Raw genomic sequence first — 18,631 nt, forward strand, 5'->3', positions numbered from 1 at the left:
TCTGCATTAGTTGCACAAACATGCCACACGACAAAGGCCAATGCCAGCGCGTAATTTGGCAGCTGACGAGCAGCACCAGTGTGGCCCTGTTCCGGGTACGGGTGGGGATCGGGTGTCGGGGGTCCGACTGGCAAGCGGCTCAGTGCCAAGAACATCAGCAACAAGCCGTCACAGCAACAGCTACGACACTGAGGGAAACTGCCAAAGCCCAGATTCTGAATGAATCACGGTAATGATCCTTGAATTCTTCTGTCTTTTTCTAGCTGAGAATATACCTGTAATAGATATCTTAATAGCTTCGGGCTCCCCAACGCAGAATCTATTTCCGATCATGGGCTTTTGGAAATGTTCTTCCCATCAATTTCCAAAATATGAATGTGTTTTTTTTTTTCTCAGTGAAGCCCTACATCAGCGTATAGTCAATATATCAAAATGTCAAGATGATGGTCTTCGAACTGAATGCCGAAGGTAAAGCAAAGCAACCACAAAGGAAATGGGGGGAAAATCTCCAGACAACAGACAACAGACCACAGGAAAAGAGCCATTAGACATCGCTTAATTTGGCCCCAGTTCTGGCCCCCTGGCAAATGACAAATTAAATGACAAAAAACCGACATTAAGGCCCACCACCATTCATTCATTCACGATGTCCGAGGTGTAGCGGAACATATTGACTGGTAATAATAAGTAGTCCACCCCGCGGCCCCCTCTGTGACCCCACTCGTACATCGTACAATGTTGCGTATGAGGTAATAAATGAATGCAAATTCAAAGCCAAGGAGGGAAGGCAGTTCCGTTTTATATGAGCACCGTCGGAAAGTGCATTCCGAGTCGACAATAAAACTGCAAAAACCAACAGACTAACAAAAAACAATACGACTTTTCCCCGCAGCCATGCCCCCCTCCCCAAGTAGGAGGAAAGTCAGGGGGGGGGGGGTGTTAGGAGTAAAGTTGAAATTTTATTAGCATATTTCCCAGGCGGTAGCTAAGGATTTCAGGCTTTGGATCCCCAATCAGACTGATTGAAGCGGAACAGGGGATATGTATGTGCAGCGCGGAATAGAGCGAAAACTTAATTCAAAGAGAACACGGAATGTTAAATCATTGTATTCGCATTTCAAAGGATTAGGTATATGTATCTCTTGAAACAGGATTAAAGCATGGATTTGGTCGTTGAATTATACTCGTAAGAATGTTGTATGCGAAAATCTTTGCAAAGACACTGAAAACCAACTGAAAGAGTCCGGGAAATTGAAAGAAAATCACTTGCAAATGTAGTATTCTCCAAAGAAGAGGGGAATCGAGAACATTTTCGAGCATGGAATGTGTGAAAATGAAGCCAATTGGAGAGTTTATAGGAGCACATCTGAAAAGCAATAAAGTTTGAGGAATGAAAACCATGAATGTTGCTTCTTTTTATCAAACATTCCACGTAATGAGGCACTCGCATATCTGGGTGTAATTTATACGGCTTCAATCTTGGAGGCTCCCCTTAAAGCACGGCGAAAAAAAACACCAAAAAATGAAAAGCTTTAAGAGACCTGAAACTTTCTAATTGCCGCTTGTCCCGGGACAAGTGGAAGAGGGCGTATCCTCCTTCATTGCTTAAATACACCGCTGGAATTTCTGACAGCCCCTCCACGTCTCGTCTCCCTTTCAGTTTTGAGTTTTCCTCTCGGTTTGCATTTTCCTTTGCATATTTATGAGGGTAGCGACAGACACAGAGGGAGCACGGACAGGCGAAGAAAAACAGGAGCAGGAGAGAGCTCTAAAGAAAGCGGGAAGTAAATGGGGAAATCATTGAACAGCATCGAGTGACAGCGCTTATCTCTCGTCAGCGGGAGTCAACGCCAACGAAACGATGCAAAAGGAATGCGAGGCCTGCTGACAATAGCCCTTTGATTCTCCGATAGTCGAGCCCTTTGATACCCTGTTACCATGGTCCCTGGCAGAAGCTATGGCATTCTGATGTTTTTCATTCTTTTTTCGGTGGTCCTGTCGAGGGCAAAGATGCTTCCAGCATTACACAGATCTACTAGATCGTAGACTATGTATAGCTTGAACGAAATCATTGGCGGATGTAGCAGGGCAGTGGAAACTTCTAACCCTAGGGGCGGTGAAGGCTTTCCTTCTTGTTTTATTTATTTATTTTTTTTTGGTTTTTTTTTGTTATTTTTATTGCTCTAAAATCCAAGCGAAAATTCGCCTCCTCCAGAGTCCTGGTTACAGGAGGTGGGGGGTTGGCAGAGAGGGGGCAGAGTGAGTTAGTGGATGCCGCAGATGCCGAGCGCTGCCTCCGAGCACGTGCTTCTCCAGAGCAACAAATTTCGAAAAGCCGAGCGACGGACGCTGCTGCTGATGCCGCTGCTGGTGCTGCGTCGCTGCCGCTGCTGCAGTCGCTGTCTGCGCTGACGCAGAGGTTGCCTGTTGAAATTTTCGAAATTCAGCAGCGCAGCACATTGGAAGTTCGAAACGAACGAGCAGAGAAACGAAAGCTCTCCACCGTAGCTTTGGCGGCTTTCCTGTGCTTTGGAGCTTTGCGCAAGTTCTTGATCTAGAGGGCGCTTGGCCTTTGCCCGAAGCTCACTGACGTCTGCGAGCAAAAGCTGCGAACGACTCGATCTACAACAACTTTTTTGGGTCGCTTTCTCTGCCGTTCTGGCTCTCTCGCTCTTTAATAAAAAGCTTTCTTCAAGACGTCACAGTTGCCCCCAATGTCAATGTCCTTTGCAACGAAAAGAAAATCTGCGGAAAAAGGGAATAGAAACTTACATAACATAAGCATAACAAACGAGGTCACAAGGTCATTCGACCTCAATTAAACGTAACTAAAAGCCATTAAAAATCCACCCCACTAATCGTTTATTTCGTTCTCAACTTTCTTCTCTTTGCAGGTGAGTTATCAAAAGTTAGAAGCCTACAATAATCCACACATGTATACCCGTTATCTACCAAGCAAAGGCTATCCGCCTCCCTAAGGATAGTATGGTTTGTGTTCTGTCTGAGTGGCTTAGTCCATGTCATATCCAAATTTTTAAACTAACGGCAGCTATGAGCGCTATGACCTTACCCAATCCATCATGATCTTAACCTTACCCCAATACAATGCTGATTTTTTAACAGTAGAGCTCACTCTTTCATTCAATCCAAGGCTGTAATGTTGATATATAATTAATACCCTGAGGAATTTCAAAATTTCAATATCAAGCTACGACTTTAAACACTTAATATTGCACGAAATCTGATAAAAAATATGTCTGTATCAATCGTACCAATCAATCGTCGGGGCATGCTATCCATCAAATTATGTAGAACTCGCCGCCAAGCAAAACAATAATATAAATAATTGAGTGGCAGAATGAAAACAACAAAATGCCAAAATGAAGCCATTTAAGAACGCAAAAACGAGGAAGTATTTTCGAATCCATTCAGAAATCATGACGAGCCCATATATAAAACCTATCTTTGAGCACGATCAATAACCAATAGAAGGAAAACAGAACCAAAGCGTCAGGTTGCTCCTTTGCGAAGGAAAAACTGGACCAAAGCTTCAGGTTTAATTTTCAACTGCTTGCAACGAAAACGGACCAAGCATTCAGGTTTTAGCTGCGCACTGCTTGCCCAGTTGCTTGTATAGCGAAAGTGAACCGAACCTTCAGGTTTAGTCGATGCATTGCTTGCTGGGTAGTTTAAAGTGAAAACTGAACCAAACCTTCAGGTTTCATCGATTCACTGCTTTATCGCATTAATTGTGAATCCCAGTCAAACCTGCAATTTGAAGTTTGGTCAGCAGCTTCTATCGAGCTTTAAGGATCTTTAGCTTCGATTCCTAAGACCCCAATCTTTCTTGTCCCTCTTTGCCCTTTATGATATATTCACGCAGATCAATCAACACAGCCTTCTATGAAATCCCATTCTATCATCCATTCGTAGCTCCCTTCTTTTCCGCAATCTTACATAGTTCATCATGCGAAATGTTTTTCGAGGGAACATCAACAGCAATCAATCGACAAATGGGAAGCAATGCCAAGAATCGGGCATTGCGAAGATGCATTAAAAATGTATTCCACTCCAAGACCCCTCAGCCAAATACTTTGTACATATTTTCTCAGAGTGTGGGAGTATCTGCGGTGGTTTGACCACTCTTTAACGAATGGGATATACCAACTTTAGTCAAAGCTGAGAAGAAGGGACATCGTAGAAACAATTCTTTCGAGACATTCCTCAAAAAAGAGCTTGTTATCCTACATATATGTACATATACTCGTATGTACAAACATTGAATTTATCGTTTAATTTGGTGGATTTCCAGGGTACACGAAACTTCTGGACGCCCTCTAAGAGACCTTTTCTTTTGTGGGATTCACAATCTGTTTTCTTATTCATGTTTCATTGTCAGTCACTTGTTCTTTTTGTGAATTTTCTTTTTAAACAAATAAAGAGGCGCATTAAAAACGATATTGTCGACAATTGACGAAAACAGGGCCAACACACAATCAACGGAATATTATTCTGCGTCGGCTGGTGGTTGTACGGGTGGATGGGATGGGATGGGTGAATGGGTGGATGAGCTTTACGCAATCTTTGGGCGAGTGAGAGGAAAATGAAAATGAAAAACGAGTGAAGGTCGCCTCGCCGAGTATCTGCTTGAGTATCTGCTTGAGTATCTGTGTATCTGTGGGTGTGTGTGCTGTTAATCAAGTGACGCTATAAACGCATCTATAAGTGTCTGGCAATAGACAAAGCAGCGTTTTTCCCACCCATTCATTGGCACTAGGTTCTTCGTGATCATCATCATCATCATCGTCATCGTCATCGTGGGTGCGAGTACTCGTATCTGTTGTTGGCCTGCTTTGTATCTCTTGGCCACAAATACACAATACTCGTATTTATGATCAATTGAAATTGTGCAGAATCCGCAATTTAGAACTGCGTCGATTCCTATTCCATTCGAATCAATTTAAACAGCCCATGGAAATCATATGTCACTGCGGAGGCTCTCTCTGGGTGCTGATATTGCTGGTTTCGATTCTTTGTGTCATGCAATTTGTGTAATCGATACAACACCACGGCCCATTCCTCCCCAAAAAAGCCAGCCATCAATTTACATTATTTATGTGTCGCGTATTGTCAAATGTGCGGCTCGATTTCCATTCACTTGTTGCTGCTGCTGCTGCGATTGTGAATCGTGAATCATACGATGGGGTGGGGTTTGCGAGGAGCCAAGGACGAGGCCAGACATCAATTGCAATTCGAGAATGCTCTACAAGGCTGTTAAATCATTCGCCGGCACTAAGTGGTTGCCCCACGTTTCCGACATAATGAACAGATGAAATAACGAGTATATTTCGAAGAAGGGTCCAGACTTATCCAGGCAGGACAATATCCCTGATATCTCTGCTGTATCTGTATCACCAGTAAAAAGTATAATGTGGGCGGGGAAAGGGCAAAACAGGTGCATTCGGGATTAAACTGCCTAAAATATGTATTTCAATGATCCCGCATAAACGTCGTCGCATGCCGTGCTTTGGGTCGTCGCTGGCCGTTGACGTTGCAAGCAATTTGCGAGAAAAACACTTTGCACAACACTCACCCACAGCCAGCCTCCTCCCCCCACCCCACTCACCCACATGCACGATTTTCGGCACTGTTCTGGTTTTCACTTACGTGTTTTCTTGTTGTTGTTTTCTTTTCATTTCGTTTTTTTAATGGATCCATTTAATTTAAGATGTTCTGACAAATGAGAGAGATAGTTTTTAAGTATTAATCGAAATTTCAAAGAAAAGGAATATAGCAAAGAAATCAGGGAAATATTGGGGTGGGGCTGTTGCCAAAAGCACTTGCAGATCCGCAATGGCTCCGACTCTGTCGAGGCCCGCGCATAACGATCGGTTACCGAATTTTGAGTGAATGTGGAATCCGGAACAGAGTCGATTGGCGCTGCTGCTGGTGGCTGGCCCCTAGCCGCTGGCCTGCGGTGATGTCCATGTGCCCCCCACGTCAGACCTCGCATTCGCAGTCGCAGTCGCCGTCGCCAACGTCGCTGTCGCTGTCGCAGGCCTGCGGCGAGCAGAGAAGCGATCTTCAGTAACGCGCACGCCGGTGAGCGCTTCGCTTCGCACTCGTTTCAATCTCACACAGAAAAGGAGGAACGGAAAGGAACGAATCGTACAGAGTGCATTAGCATAAGGTGAGGCATTGCCAGCGAATGCGCTCGCCTGATAGCCGCCTATTTTGTGTGTGTGCGGGACAAAAACTCTCGCCGAAAGAGAAAGGGCATCTGCAATGTAGGCAATGCGCGGAGCGGGTAGTGCATTTCACCTCAGATTCATGCACCTTGGCAGCAGAGCTCCGTGCATCTTCCTCCCTGCTCCCGAACCACTCATCCCAGTGCGTATTTCGTGTGTTTCTTTTTTGTTGTTGTGGTGACAAAGATGATTATGATTGTGGAAACGATGTGAAAAAAGTGTCGCGTTGATGACGTTCTTCGTTCGTTTGCGCATCGGTTCTTACGTTCGCCCTTCCCCGCACTTAATAGAGCAAGGTACATGGTATATTTATGCAAGGTGGGGCACTTTGTCTTGATCGCCAAGTGCAAGGCATGAATCGTGACGGCACTCTATGGACTCTGTGGTGACCTGCTCTCCCTTCCCCTCGAGTGCTCCTTGGCACTGCCCTCACCTTGCATAAATACACCTTGCACTTGCGTGACCAACTGGTGGACATTTCTCTCTTCCACACCCTTCTCTTGCCCGATCTCTCTCTCCACCCCGCGCTCCCCCGCGATCCACCGCGATCATGCTCTCCCTCTGTCCTGAAGCGTAAGTCTCAATAAATGTTCGGTTTTTGAGTGTTGTTGTTTTTGTTTTTGTTTGTGTTTGTGTTGTTGTTTCGTGTGTGTTTGGTGCCGTTTGGAAAATGTGAAAAATGTGTGCGACAACTGCTCCCCCATACCCCACCAGCCACCCCCCCGCCCCCACCATTCCCGTTGACTCTGTCGCGCTGTCTCGGTCGGCGTCTCGGCTGCTGCTGCTGCTGCCGCTGTCGTGGAAAAAAGCGGCCAGCAGAGTGGCAGCGGGAAAAACAACAAAAAACAAAACTGAAAAATAAATGAAAATTGTCTCGTTTCATTTCTTTTGTCATTTGAATATAAATAAATATATATCTAGATGTCGCTGTCTATGTATATATGTATGCATGTGTGTAGACGTCTGCTGATGTACATATATGCCAATGTGAACCGTTATCTCAGATCTATATAGTGAACCGTTTTATGTCTGTGTCTCGATCTTCGGTGAAAACAGCAAAGGAAAAGAAAAGAGAGTTACAGTTACACCTACAGTGAACACAGGAAACCCCGTTGATTGTTACCCGTACACGGCGCGAAAAAGTGGAGTAAGTTAATGGATTGCCTGCATGGCCCACATCACGACGACGCACGGCAGCTTAAGCCAAGCGCCCAGGTAAGACCGCACTGCCCCAACCACCCACCACCCACCACCCACTGCTGTCCATCGCTATCTCTCACTCGCACTCTTTCACAGTGGCTGCGTCCCACCGCTGCCTCTACGTCTGCCGCCGCCGCTACTGCCACTGCCACAGCTACTGCTACTGCTCTAAGATTTTTCCAATGGAAGGAATGTAGATATTTCAAGTTGGATCTGGTTTTCGGATTTCAAAGAAGGAAGAGTGTTTCGCCTCTTATATTCCAATGAAGATCTGATCATTTATTCTGTTGGACATGCAATCAAATCTAAGATCTGGTCTATAGGATCTATAGAAACTTCATTTCAATTCAAAAAACTCAAAGAAAATCCAACCAAAAACAACACAACTGTACCTACATATATAAATTATCGTTCAAAGGATAGATCATTCCTTATGCCAGGGTATCAAGTGCTTCGGTGTCCAAAAGTTAGCCTTTCTTTCTGGGCCTTTCATTTGTTTGCCACGCGTTTTTGGGTTTATCTGCGCTTCTGCTAAATCATTGCTTTTATTTTTTTTGCACGAAAATTTGGTTTTATTATTTTCTAAATATTTACTTTGGAGCAAGAATTTCGCGTTTACGACTAGACCCCAGAATACACGGCTCCCAGTTGCAGGTGGGGAATGCGGGAACAGGTGCTGGGAGGTGGGTCACAGTTTTGGGGACAGCTCTTTCGGCATTAAATGGTGTCTGGGATGAATGAGTGGTGATTGCCCATTCGATTGATTTGGTAAACAATCGCCATTGATTCGAGGAGCAGTGGCATAATAGTCTGGGTCTGGTTGCATCGCCTCCGGATTGATGACGGCTAAGGGCAGCTGATCATCGATCGCATTGCTTGGATATCGACACCGGAGTGTGTCTTTGGCCCCATTTCCCATACACACAGACACACATTTACGCCCGTTGCCCCTCTCGTTGCCTTGTTGGCCGACCTTGCCCCGAAACGAAACGAAGTGAGACGCCGCTAAAGAAATGCAGAAGAAGAATAAAAACTATTTATGTTTTTCATTTCATTTTTGCGCCGCTTTATGTTTTGTTTGCTCCCATCGATTGACGTTGCAGCTAATTAACGTGCCCCAAAAGCGCATATGCCCCATGTCCGTGGATGGGGGCACGCAAGCGGTGTGCGTCCAGCGGTGCCAGGTGATGATTATTAAGACGGACGGACGACCTTGACAGCGACTTAAAATGCGCTAACAAGCGCGCTCCCGTGTAGCTGGGGTCTTAGCTCTCCCTACGCTCTCGTCTCCTCCTTTCTTCTCTCTCTCTCTCTCATAATTTCTCTCTCGCTGGGCCCGCTCTGCCGCTCTGCCGCTCTCCCTCTCTGACTTGGCTCTTTCTTTCTTGCACTGCTTGCTGAAGAGCGATTCTGTCAGCTGACACTCTCCCGTTTCCGGCTTTGGCCAAAGCCAAGGTGCAGCCCTCTGAAAATTCAATTAGAGCAGGGGGTGGGAATGGCCAGGGCAGTGGATCGAAGCGCATGATACCCTAGAAAAGAGCATACATTCAGAAGCGATCGAAGAGCTAAGAATTGAGTCTACGAAGGACCTGCAGAACCGAGCCGCTTTCTTTCCCAGAGTCCACCCAAAGGGCACTCCTATGCCACACACCTGACAAAAGGGTATAAAGACATTGCCACCATTGATCGAGCAGAATGTGGCTGTGGCGGTGTCCGCCCTCAACGCTGTTGCACTTTTATGTGGCGCGCGCGCCCGTTCACAACGTTAGCAGGCCCTTAGGCCGAGTCGAGTTCGTGGGTCGTCGCGTGGGTGCCGTTCAGCTGCAGCGGGCCGAAAAAAAACCACAAAACTGGTGTCTGGAATTATGCATGCGGCGTCCAATGTACGCTCGCCAGCAGAGATGCGTCACAAGAAGAAGAGGTATCCGTCTGCTGCTGCTCCCCCCTCCCCACACTCGGCTCCCTCTCCCCGCCACCAACGGGGCAAAGGTTGGCCCGGGGGCGTGGCAGTGATCATGGATCCATCCAAAACGAAACGGGACTTGCAGTGATTATGTGATTTGTAATTCAATGGCTAATTCTTTTTCCTTTCCTTTATTTGATGGTTTTTTTATAATTTTTTTGCCTGTGTGTGGATTTGTTTTTGATTCGGGAAATATGGAAATGTGGAAACATGGATCCGGACTCCATAACAGGCAAAAGCAGTTCGTCATGCAGGACAACTATAGGATGATGTAAATATTAAGCGGAATGAATACAACCCGTCTCAAAGTAGAGCTCTATGTAATTGTAGAAATGCTAATTGTATTACATGCCAGCCCCTCGCCTCATTGCAAATATTGGATGCCCTTCCAATCTGTTGCCCAAAAATATGCTTGAAAATCTTATTTAAAACTCGATTCAGCGGCAGTTTATGACAGTCTTTCTTGGACACAAAACAAGGCTCAAGAACGCACTGTCTTGAATATTTTTCCGCAACAAATTTTGTTAAGAGGACGAAACCCATCTGTGGATTAAATCCAAGCAAAGAAAAGCGTTTCACTACTTGCCTCAGTGTGGAAAGGGGACATTCATTAGACTGATGGATTTCTGTGGCAGTTGCAAGCAGGAGTTGCCGCAGTTGAAGTGCCACAACGGATATGTTAGACGGCACGAAACAGTCCCATCAACTTCTTGTCGCCCCTCATTCTCTATGGTTCTCACTCTTTCTAACTCTTTCGCTCTCCTTCGCTCTGTTGGTGTGTGCCGCACTTTGATTGCCACAACCTTGACGGGAAGCGGAAATATTTGCCCAGCACTTTCGTCTTTGGTTTTCCTTTGTTCGGGGCTTCCTTCAAACCAAAAATTGTTTGCCTTTCTTTTTTGCCCTCTCATTTTTTTTCGAGTGAATTTTTTTAATTGATTTGCCTTTGTGTTTGTTGTTTTTGTTTTTGTTTGGCGTTGGTGTTGCTGTTGTTGGCTCTCTCGCCTTCACCGTGGCCATGACCAGTTAGCCGCAAAAGCAAACCCCATCCTTTCTCCACCTTTCTGGCCGCTTTCTTTATGGAGCACACACGCACATGGATTACGTGTGTGTGTGTATGTGGGGCGGAAAACGCCCCATCAATTTTGTTATTTTTAGCATGCAAATCGTTTTGTCAGCCTTCAAGGCGGCAGCGGCGGACCTCCAGCTGGCCGACCATATACGATACTCCATTGATGATGAGCTTCTCCTTCAGCCGCATTGCAATCCCCTGCAGTTTTCACTGAGACAAATGTCGGATGGGTGGCCGTGTGGCTGTGTGGGTGGGACCTCCTCCGCTGGTGGTTTTCGAGTGGTTCCGAATGGCTGCAAAAAAATATTTTATTTGTTTGTTTTCTCGTCCGTCACCATTTGCTGTGGCAACACTGGATGGGAATAAATTTGATCAATATTATTTTTTTCGGTGGGCAACAGCCCCGCTGGCCCTTTCCCTTCCCATTCCCCATCCTACCTTCTTCCCTTCCATTCCCTTCCACCGCCGCTTGTGCCCATTCTCCTCACGTGCCGTGACTGCTTATTAGCCATGAAGGTTACCAACGCTAGCGTCAGCTGAGCTAAGGCCCATGCCACATGGCCGCATGGCATGCAACCCCTGCATCTTCCACCCTCTCAGTCGTCTCAATTTGCATGGGACAGCAGGCAGTGGGCCACTAACAAAGGAACCACTGGCCATGATCCACGATTCGGTCCAACATTGCGTATGCGTCATATGCTCAATATTGCCCGACGCCCGATGGCCCAGTCCCCATGTCATGCCATGCCGCCCCCCACCCCGTAGGACCCCCGCAAGTAACAAATTGCACTCGCGCATGCAATTTCATTCAACCCTGTGTCCCGGGCCCTGCCCCTGACGTCTGCCCCCGTCGAGACCCCCAGAAAAAACAGAATATGGAATATGAATTTGAATTGGATCTGAAATGGCAATCTAGGACTGAATCGGTAAACAAATATCAATGGCTATGGAAGAGGCTATTTATGATAATTTCGAAATCTGAAGCTCAGCCCAAATTAGGGAAGAAATAGAGGCCATCCGAGGATGGAATGGAGAGCATACATCTCCATATGTAAATATATTCACATCTGAAGCTCAATTCAAGGGATACGCGAGAAAAGGATTTAAAAGGACAGTGACAGAGAAGGATACATATTGTGGGGAACTATGATAGAAATAAGAGATTCTATACAGTGTGTTTCAGATCATCATCGGCCTTGGAACCATATATGTGCCATAATTGGGGAATCGAAAGGATACATCTGGGCGTTCTCATTGCAAACAATTATTAATCAATTACTTATGGGTGAATAGATTGAAGAGAGGAATTATCTGGTTGTATCTCCCACCCACCTCCAGCCTCTGTCCCCAGCAGAGAGAGGCCTGAGCTCTGCTAGCAGTGGCGTCGCTTGGCGTCGCGTCGCTACCGATGCATACATTAACATTAATCGCTCCCTCTCTTTCTCTCGGGGAAACTGTTACGAAACCGTGGCTGAGGAGGTGGAGCGGTGGGAGGTCGAACGAGCAAAACAAACTACGAAAATGAGGAACGCCGACCGTTGCCCGACAGCGAGCCGACAGTCCACGAAGCCCGAAAGCCGAAATCGAATTGAAATGTTTCGCTCGGCGGACAGAATTCCACTCACATTTGGACTCACTCACTCGCTCACACACGGCCCCCCGTGCCCCCCTCTCAGTCACCACTCGGTCAGGCTAACCGTCTCATAAAGTTGCACGAAAGCAAAAACCCTGCTGCACACACCATTCGGTGGCTAACAGCTATATATATATCTGTATGCTATAGTGAACCGATCTGACTAGAGGACAAAAGACGATCCATTCTGAGCATTCGTTTAGTTTTTTCTTATATTTCATCATTCTGGGTCTCAGTGAAATGCTTGAAGAAGGAACATATAAAACATCCATCTAAATAATACAAAAAATTCCTTGAGATTTTACCCATCTAATCAATGATTTCAATATCAAGGATCTTGCAATATTTACTCCCTTTTTTCATGTTAAACGTATCGTTTAAGCCGCTCTTTGGCGCTCAATAAATCTGTCCCTCTACCCACTCACGTTGAGTCTCAGTTTTGCCGGCGTAGATTTTAACCGAACTCAGCCACGGCTCTCACTCAACCCCCCTCTCCAGCCCTTTTTCACTCAACCAACCGCTCTCTGGCATCCCAGCGAACTCGCTGACTCTTTCATACACTTACACTTGAAGTTCACGAGCTTTTGGCCTGTGGTTGGGTTCGGCTTTTTGGTTTTTTCACTCGAGTTAAGGATGTGTTTGTGTGCGAGCGTGTGTGTGTGTGTGTGTGTGTGTGCAGTACAACATTTAGTTAAGTTAAGCGCTGAAGTGAACTCAACTGAACCGAAAACTGGCCCGAAATTGAAACGATGAAACGATGAGGAATCGTTGCCCCGTATGCCACGTGTGTGTGTGTGTGTGCTTGTATGTGTGTGTGATTGAGTCCAAGTGTGTGTTGGTATGATTCAAGTGCTGCCTGACTTAGATTTCTGGCCGATTGTTTGGCATTTTTCTTGTTTTCTTTGTTGCTGGCTTTTTTTTGTTGGTGAAGAAGTCGCCATGCCGCTGCTTGCCACTGCCACTGCCACTGCTGCTGCTGCTGCTGCTGCTGCCACTGCCACTGCCGCTGGTACTGCTGCTGGTGCTCCTGCTGGTGCTTCTGGTTCGGCGAATAGTTTGTTCCGGCCAGCCAAGCCAGGAAGCCAGTTAACAGAGCCACTCTCTCCCTCTCTCTGTCTGTATTTCTGACTGTGTCTGTGTGTGTCAGTGTGTTTGTGTGCGTGTGGCAACTTCGTTGTTGGTGCTAGTGATGGTGCTGCCACTGCGGCTCTGTTTGGCTTCGGGCATTGTCAACAACGCGGCACAAAGTTCATACAATTGTGACACGCGGCGCGTTAAGCACGTGGCTCTGACTGATAACAGGAGACCAGACCCGTGTCTTCGAGGCATTGATAGAAAGCACCATTCAAAGGGTGCCCCACTCTGACTTAGACTTGCAGGAAAACTCGTAAATGTGACCGGAAATGGTTGCACATTAGACGTTCCACGGTACTAGAGGGAGAAAGAGAGAGAGAGAGAGAGAGAGAGAGAGGGAGGGAGCAGTGGCAGTGGCAGCAAACGGTGCAACGCCTTGAATAATTATGAATAATCTTCATTTTTGTTTTTGTTGATGTCCAACGCCTCGAAGTAGGCAACAATTTGCAGTGACAAAAGTGCGTGAGTGTTGGTGCGCCCTGCGTCCTGCCCCTCCAATAATCTGTTCAGTTCAAATTTTTTGTTCGAGTGCCCCGCAGAGTGCGAATCGTGTGACACAGACAGTGGCACAGGCCCCGGGCAGTGCAGTGCATTCAACTCGGATTCAAAATTGGAATTAGTCCAGCAAAAATGAATATAAATACGATATGAATACACACATGCTGGCGCAAATGTGAATGTGAATGTGAATACATACAACTTTTGGTGTGGATTGCAAATAATTAAACAGATGAAAAGATTGGATAGCTTCGGAGACCGAAGACCTGAATACCCTTGCCGATTCGTTCGTTGCAGAATCAGAATTAAATAGATTAAATATATTAAACAAGAAAAAGCATAACAATTTGTCTGTTAAACAGTGGCTTTCCAATTTTTAGGAGGTGGGAGAAGTACTTGTTTCAAGGACTCAATAAACACGGGCATGGCTCTATCGACATCAGCCGATAGGAGATGCCCGCTTCTGTGGAGCCCTCTGCAAGGGTCAAATCTTATTAGAAAAGTGTCCAAAAAGTAAAAAAATAAATAAGCAACGTATTAGTAAATGCCACATGCCACAATTTTACACTAATCGCTTGCTAAAAAATACAGGAAAATAGTAAAAAAAAACACAAAAAAAAAAAACAAAACTCGAAATCCGAAAAAGAAAACTCAAGTGAAATGAAGGCGAATCAAAAATTGAAGTAATTTGAAGGTGCAACACTCTCTGTGGCACAACGAACGACAATGAGTAGCAGCAATGGCAATGGCAACAGTGCCCCCAGCACTGAACAGCAGCAGCAGCATCAGGCAGGAGCAGCAGGTCCTGCAGGACCTGAGGGAGTGGCAGGTGGTGGCTTTTCGACGCGACCTGCCACGGCGCCGGCACGCACCACCGATCCGAGCAACAACAACAACAACAACAATAACAACAACAACAACAACAGCACCACCACCAGCAGCAGCAGCACCAGCTATAGGGTGAATCTGAGCAACATTAACAACAACAGCAACAACAGCAGCAACAGCAACAACAATACCAGCAGTCGGCAGGCCAGCAACAACAATCACAATGAGAGCAGCACGGGGCTGGTGGTCAACACTGGTGGCACAACAGCAACAGCAGTGGCACCACCTGCTGCAACGGCAACGGCAACGGCAACTGCAACGGCAACGGCAACGGCAACGGGAAATGCAACTGCCACTGCCACAAGCAGCAGCAACAACAACCACATCTATGTGAATCCCCACAGCTACGACAGCAGCACCACTGGTAGCGCGAGTGGCTCCACGGCGGTGATGCTGCCACTGCCACAGCCACAGCCACAGCCTTTGCCACTGCCCTTGCCACTGAGCAATCCTTTGACCCTGCAACTGCCACTACCGCCAGGAGGAGGAGACAGAGACAACCATCTGCTGCAGCAGCAGCAGCAGCAGCTCAACACGGGAGCCATCAGTCGAACGGGCACTTCCACCTCGACGACGCTGAGCACCCTGAACACATATCTATTCCCCTGCGGCGCCTCGGACTCGGCGGGCACCCTGGGCGGCGGCAGCTGCGATCTGGACAGCAATTTCAGCCAGATGGTCAATGGAGCCGGCAGCAGCGAGGCGGGCAGCAGCTTCAGCCAGAGCACGGCCCCCGCCGGCCTGGGGATGGGACTGGGCGTGCAGCTGGGCCTGGGCTTCATCAGCGGCAGGCGGCGCATCCGGCGTCTGTTCGGTGTGGCAGAGCCCAATCTGGGGACAAACGGCGGGGGAGCGGGAGCCAATCCCTACGCGGCGGCAACGCTGCGGCGCCGCAGCTCACAGCTGGGGCAGTTCGGCAAGCGGCGGGAACGGGAGCGGGAGCGAGAGCTGGAGGAGATCGAGCAGCAGCAGCGCATTGCCACGGTGGCCTCGGCCAATGCGGCGTTCCTCGAGCGACGCGAGATGCAGCTCCAGCAGCAGCAGCAGCAACATTTGCAACATCAGCAGCAGTATCTGCCACAGCAGCAGCCGCAGCAGCAGCAGCAGCAGCAGATTCAGTTCATGTTCAATCCAATGCAGCAGGAGCCGCAAAAGAAGAAAAAGAAAAAACCACCGGGTCCGCCGGCCCAAGCCCGGCAGCAGTCATCGCGCACCATGGACGATCCGATGATGAATCGGCCGCGCAAGGGCACGCCCGCCAAGAAGGACAAGAAGGCCGCCCCGGAGAATCCCTATGAGAAGTACCCCCAAATCACAATCCAAAATCAAATCAAAATCAAAATCAGAGCAAGCCAAAGCACAAGCAAACCGCTCTTTAGCCACTTAAGCCACTTAGCCTCAAAGCCAACAGCAAAAAGAAAATTATGAAAATTATACAAAAAATCAATAGAAGCAGCCGATGAAGGCGATGCTTTTTACCAATTTTAATTTTTAATTTAAGCGCTTTCAACAATTTTTGCTTTGAATATTAATTTCTGTTGTAACGATTTCAATAAAACGTTGATGAATATACATATGAATACGTTTTTGAGTAATGCTTCGCTTTTTCGCTTTTCCAATGCTTCTAGCGGCTTGTTGAATACCCTGCGATTACCATGCCTCACCTCACCACAGCTCAACTCATCTTACTCCATTCTCACCTTCCCTAAAGCACCCATGAATCTATTTATCTATCTATCGACCTTATGACCTTATCTATGCGTATGCGTATGCGTAATGCCCGAAGCAACTTTGCCCTGGGGTCAGGAGCCAAGTCGCCGCCAAGTCAATGCCCCAGCAGGCGGCAGAGAACACAGCCGTAAGCGAATCCCGAATCTATTCTCGAATGGGAATCAACAGACAGCAGACGGCGCCAGGCTCCAGCTTTGCTGAGCTCCAAGCCAAAAAAAACACTGGAAAAACATTCGCTTGGCCGCACCGAAGCTTTGAATACCTTTTCTTTGAATCAGAGTTGTTTCGTCTGGGATAACGATTGCGTTTCAAAGTATCATCTTATAGGGAATTATTTGGGGTAAGAATGGATTCTGGAACGACTGTGAAAGGTCTTCAATCTTCTCTTCCTCCAAGTCGTGTTGCCCTCTGGGGAAAGGGCATCATCGAGGGCCATCGGCGGAGGATGGTTGGAGGAAGTGTAAAAATAAATGTGCGTCTAACTGGAGCCAGCATAAGTCACCGTCCTCCGAATCTGATGCCGTTTGCTACTGTCTCCTGTTTCTGTCGCTAATCCTGCCTCTGGCTCTGGCTCTGTCCCTTTGCCCTTTCTTTCTCCCGCCTCATTACGTATACGCCACCGACTACACAAAGAGACTAAAAAACGAAAGATAAATCAGAACGGGGGCACACCACACCGACCTCCCGAAATCAAAGCTAACTTTCTATTCTTGCAGAGATGTTTATGGGATGTTGCTGCTCTCTGCTTCTTTTTCTCTGACTCTGGTTATGGCATATATTTAACGCTTTTATGTAATGCTCTCTGTGCATAGGGGTAAGGGCCCAGAATGGAGGGCGGTTTGGGGGGGGATCTAAATGTCGCAGGGAAATTGCTTTAATGTGGCTTGCGTGTCCGGGGCTGCGCCCTTTGTTGCTGCTGCTGCTTGTTCTTTTCTGTGCTTTTCCGTGCTTTTCCACGTGTTTCTGTTGTTTTTATTTTTCTGTTTTTTGAGGAATTTATGTCAATGCCACAAACGACAAACAACAAACGGCAAACAAAAGAGAGGGAAAGGAAGAGAAAGAGAGGAAGATACATAGGGGGAGAGCTAGAGGTAGAGGTAGAGGTACAGGCCGTAGTACTCCCTTTTCTTGGGCCCAAAAAGCATTACTCTGCAGTTTTGAGTTAATTGGCAACAGTCATACCCAGTCAGCCAACCAACCACCCACAACCCCCATCCACGGAGTGGCCAACACGTGGGCGACACAGAGAAAGAGAGGGAGAGAAAGAGAGTGGGAGAAAGGGAACACGCGACGCCATGGCTGCGACATGTAGCCGCCATTTAAATTGCCCGGCAGAGTCGACCTCGCCACACAGCACTCACTCCCCCAACCCGCCACCTTCTACACACTTCCCTCCCTCCCCCCCATTCGACGAACACTTACCCCTAAAACATCACCGCCCCATCCCCATGGCAAGAGGCAGACCCGGAATGAGACATGTTGCCCTTGATTTGTGTGCACGGCATGTGGCGGCGTGTTGACTATTTGCATTGCATGCCATGCCATCTCTCTCTCCCTCGCTCTCTCTCTCTCTCTCTCTCTCTCTCTTGTGTTTGTGCGTCCAATAATTTCGTAACATGGCCTTTGTGGCGATCTTTGCACAGCGATAAGCCCCCCGCCGCCAAACAGCGGCAAAAAGGAGCAGAATGGAGCGGCATGGAGCGGCATGGAGCGGCATGGAGGGGGGGGAAAACTCATTGAGTCGGCTACTCGCAACATTTTTTTGCTTTATCCTACCGGGTATTGCCCTTTTTTCGAAGAGCCTTGCCCTGACTGAAGCTACTCCGCAGGTCCATACGGAAATCTGGACATAGATCCTCACGCCACACGAATCACATTTGCAGGTTCTATTAACAAAATTTACTTCGGATTCCGTTGCCCCTCCTGGCTTTGAAGTGTATTCAATGTCTCGTCCAAAGCGAACAGATTTTCCTCTGCGTTTTTTTTGTGTATTTGCCGTCGAGGAAGTGTAAAGGCCTTTGGCGAGGACAAAACAATTCGTAGCTCGAATGCATTTGCCCAACAATACTTATTGGTTTTCCTCTCTCCCTATCTCCCTCTCTTTTGTGTGTGTTTTTGGGCCCAGTGCCAAATGATTTGCTATGGAAATTCTATGGAAATTGTTGCTATTGTCGTGAAATTTTTTGCCTAATGCCCGGCAATTATTAATTATTTAATGTCATCCAGCTCAATGTGCCACCGAAAGCGACACGCCTACGTAGCAC

At 47.3% G+C, this 18,631-nt stretch overlaps 1 protein-coding gene across 11 annotated transcripts in view; it reads left to right on the top strand.

The window, feature by feature from the left end:
• Positions 1-18,631, top strand: part of LOC108162264 (potassium voltage-gated channel protein Shaker) — a 147,057-nt gene that overhangs the window by 43,915 nt on the left and 84,511 nt on the right. For 2 of the 11 annotated variants that reach the window (XM_017296919.2, XM_033397902.1), the window contains exon 1: positions 14,109-15,937. The exons of 2 other annotated variants lie outside the window; for them this stretch is intronic. In XM_017296919.2, the coding sequence (XP_017152408.2) occupies positions 14,475-15,937 (1,463 nt within the window). In that variant the 5' untranslated portion in view covers positions 14,109-14,474. Of the gene's footprint in view, positions 1-7,198; positions 7,464-9,197; positions 9,370-9,643; positions 9,683-14,051; positions 15,938-18,631 lie in introns of those variants that run through there. 7 more of the 11 variants (XM_033397955.1, XM_033397961.1, XM_017296993.2 and 4 more) reach the window with 7 other exon arrangements.

The sequence above is a fragment of the Drosophila miranda genome, chromosome XL (assembly GCF_003369915.1).
Source record: "Drosophila miranda strain MSH22 chromosome XL, D.miranda_PacBio2.1, whole genome shotgun sequence".
NCBI lineage: Eukaryota > Metazoa > Arthropoda > Insecta > Diptera > Drosophilidae > Drosophila > Drosophila miranda.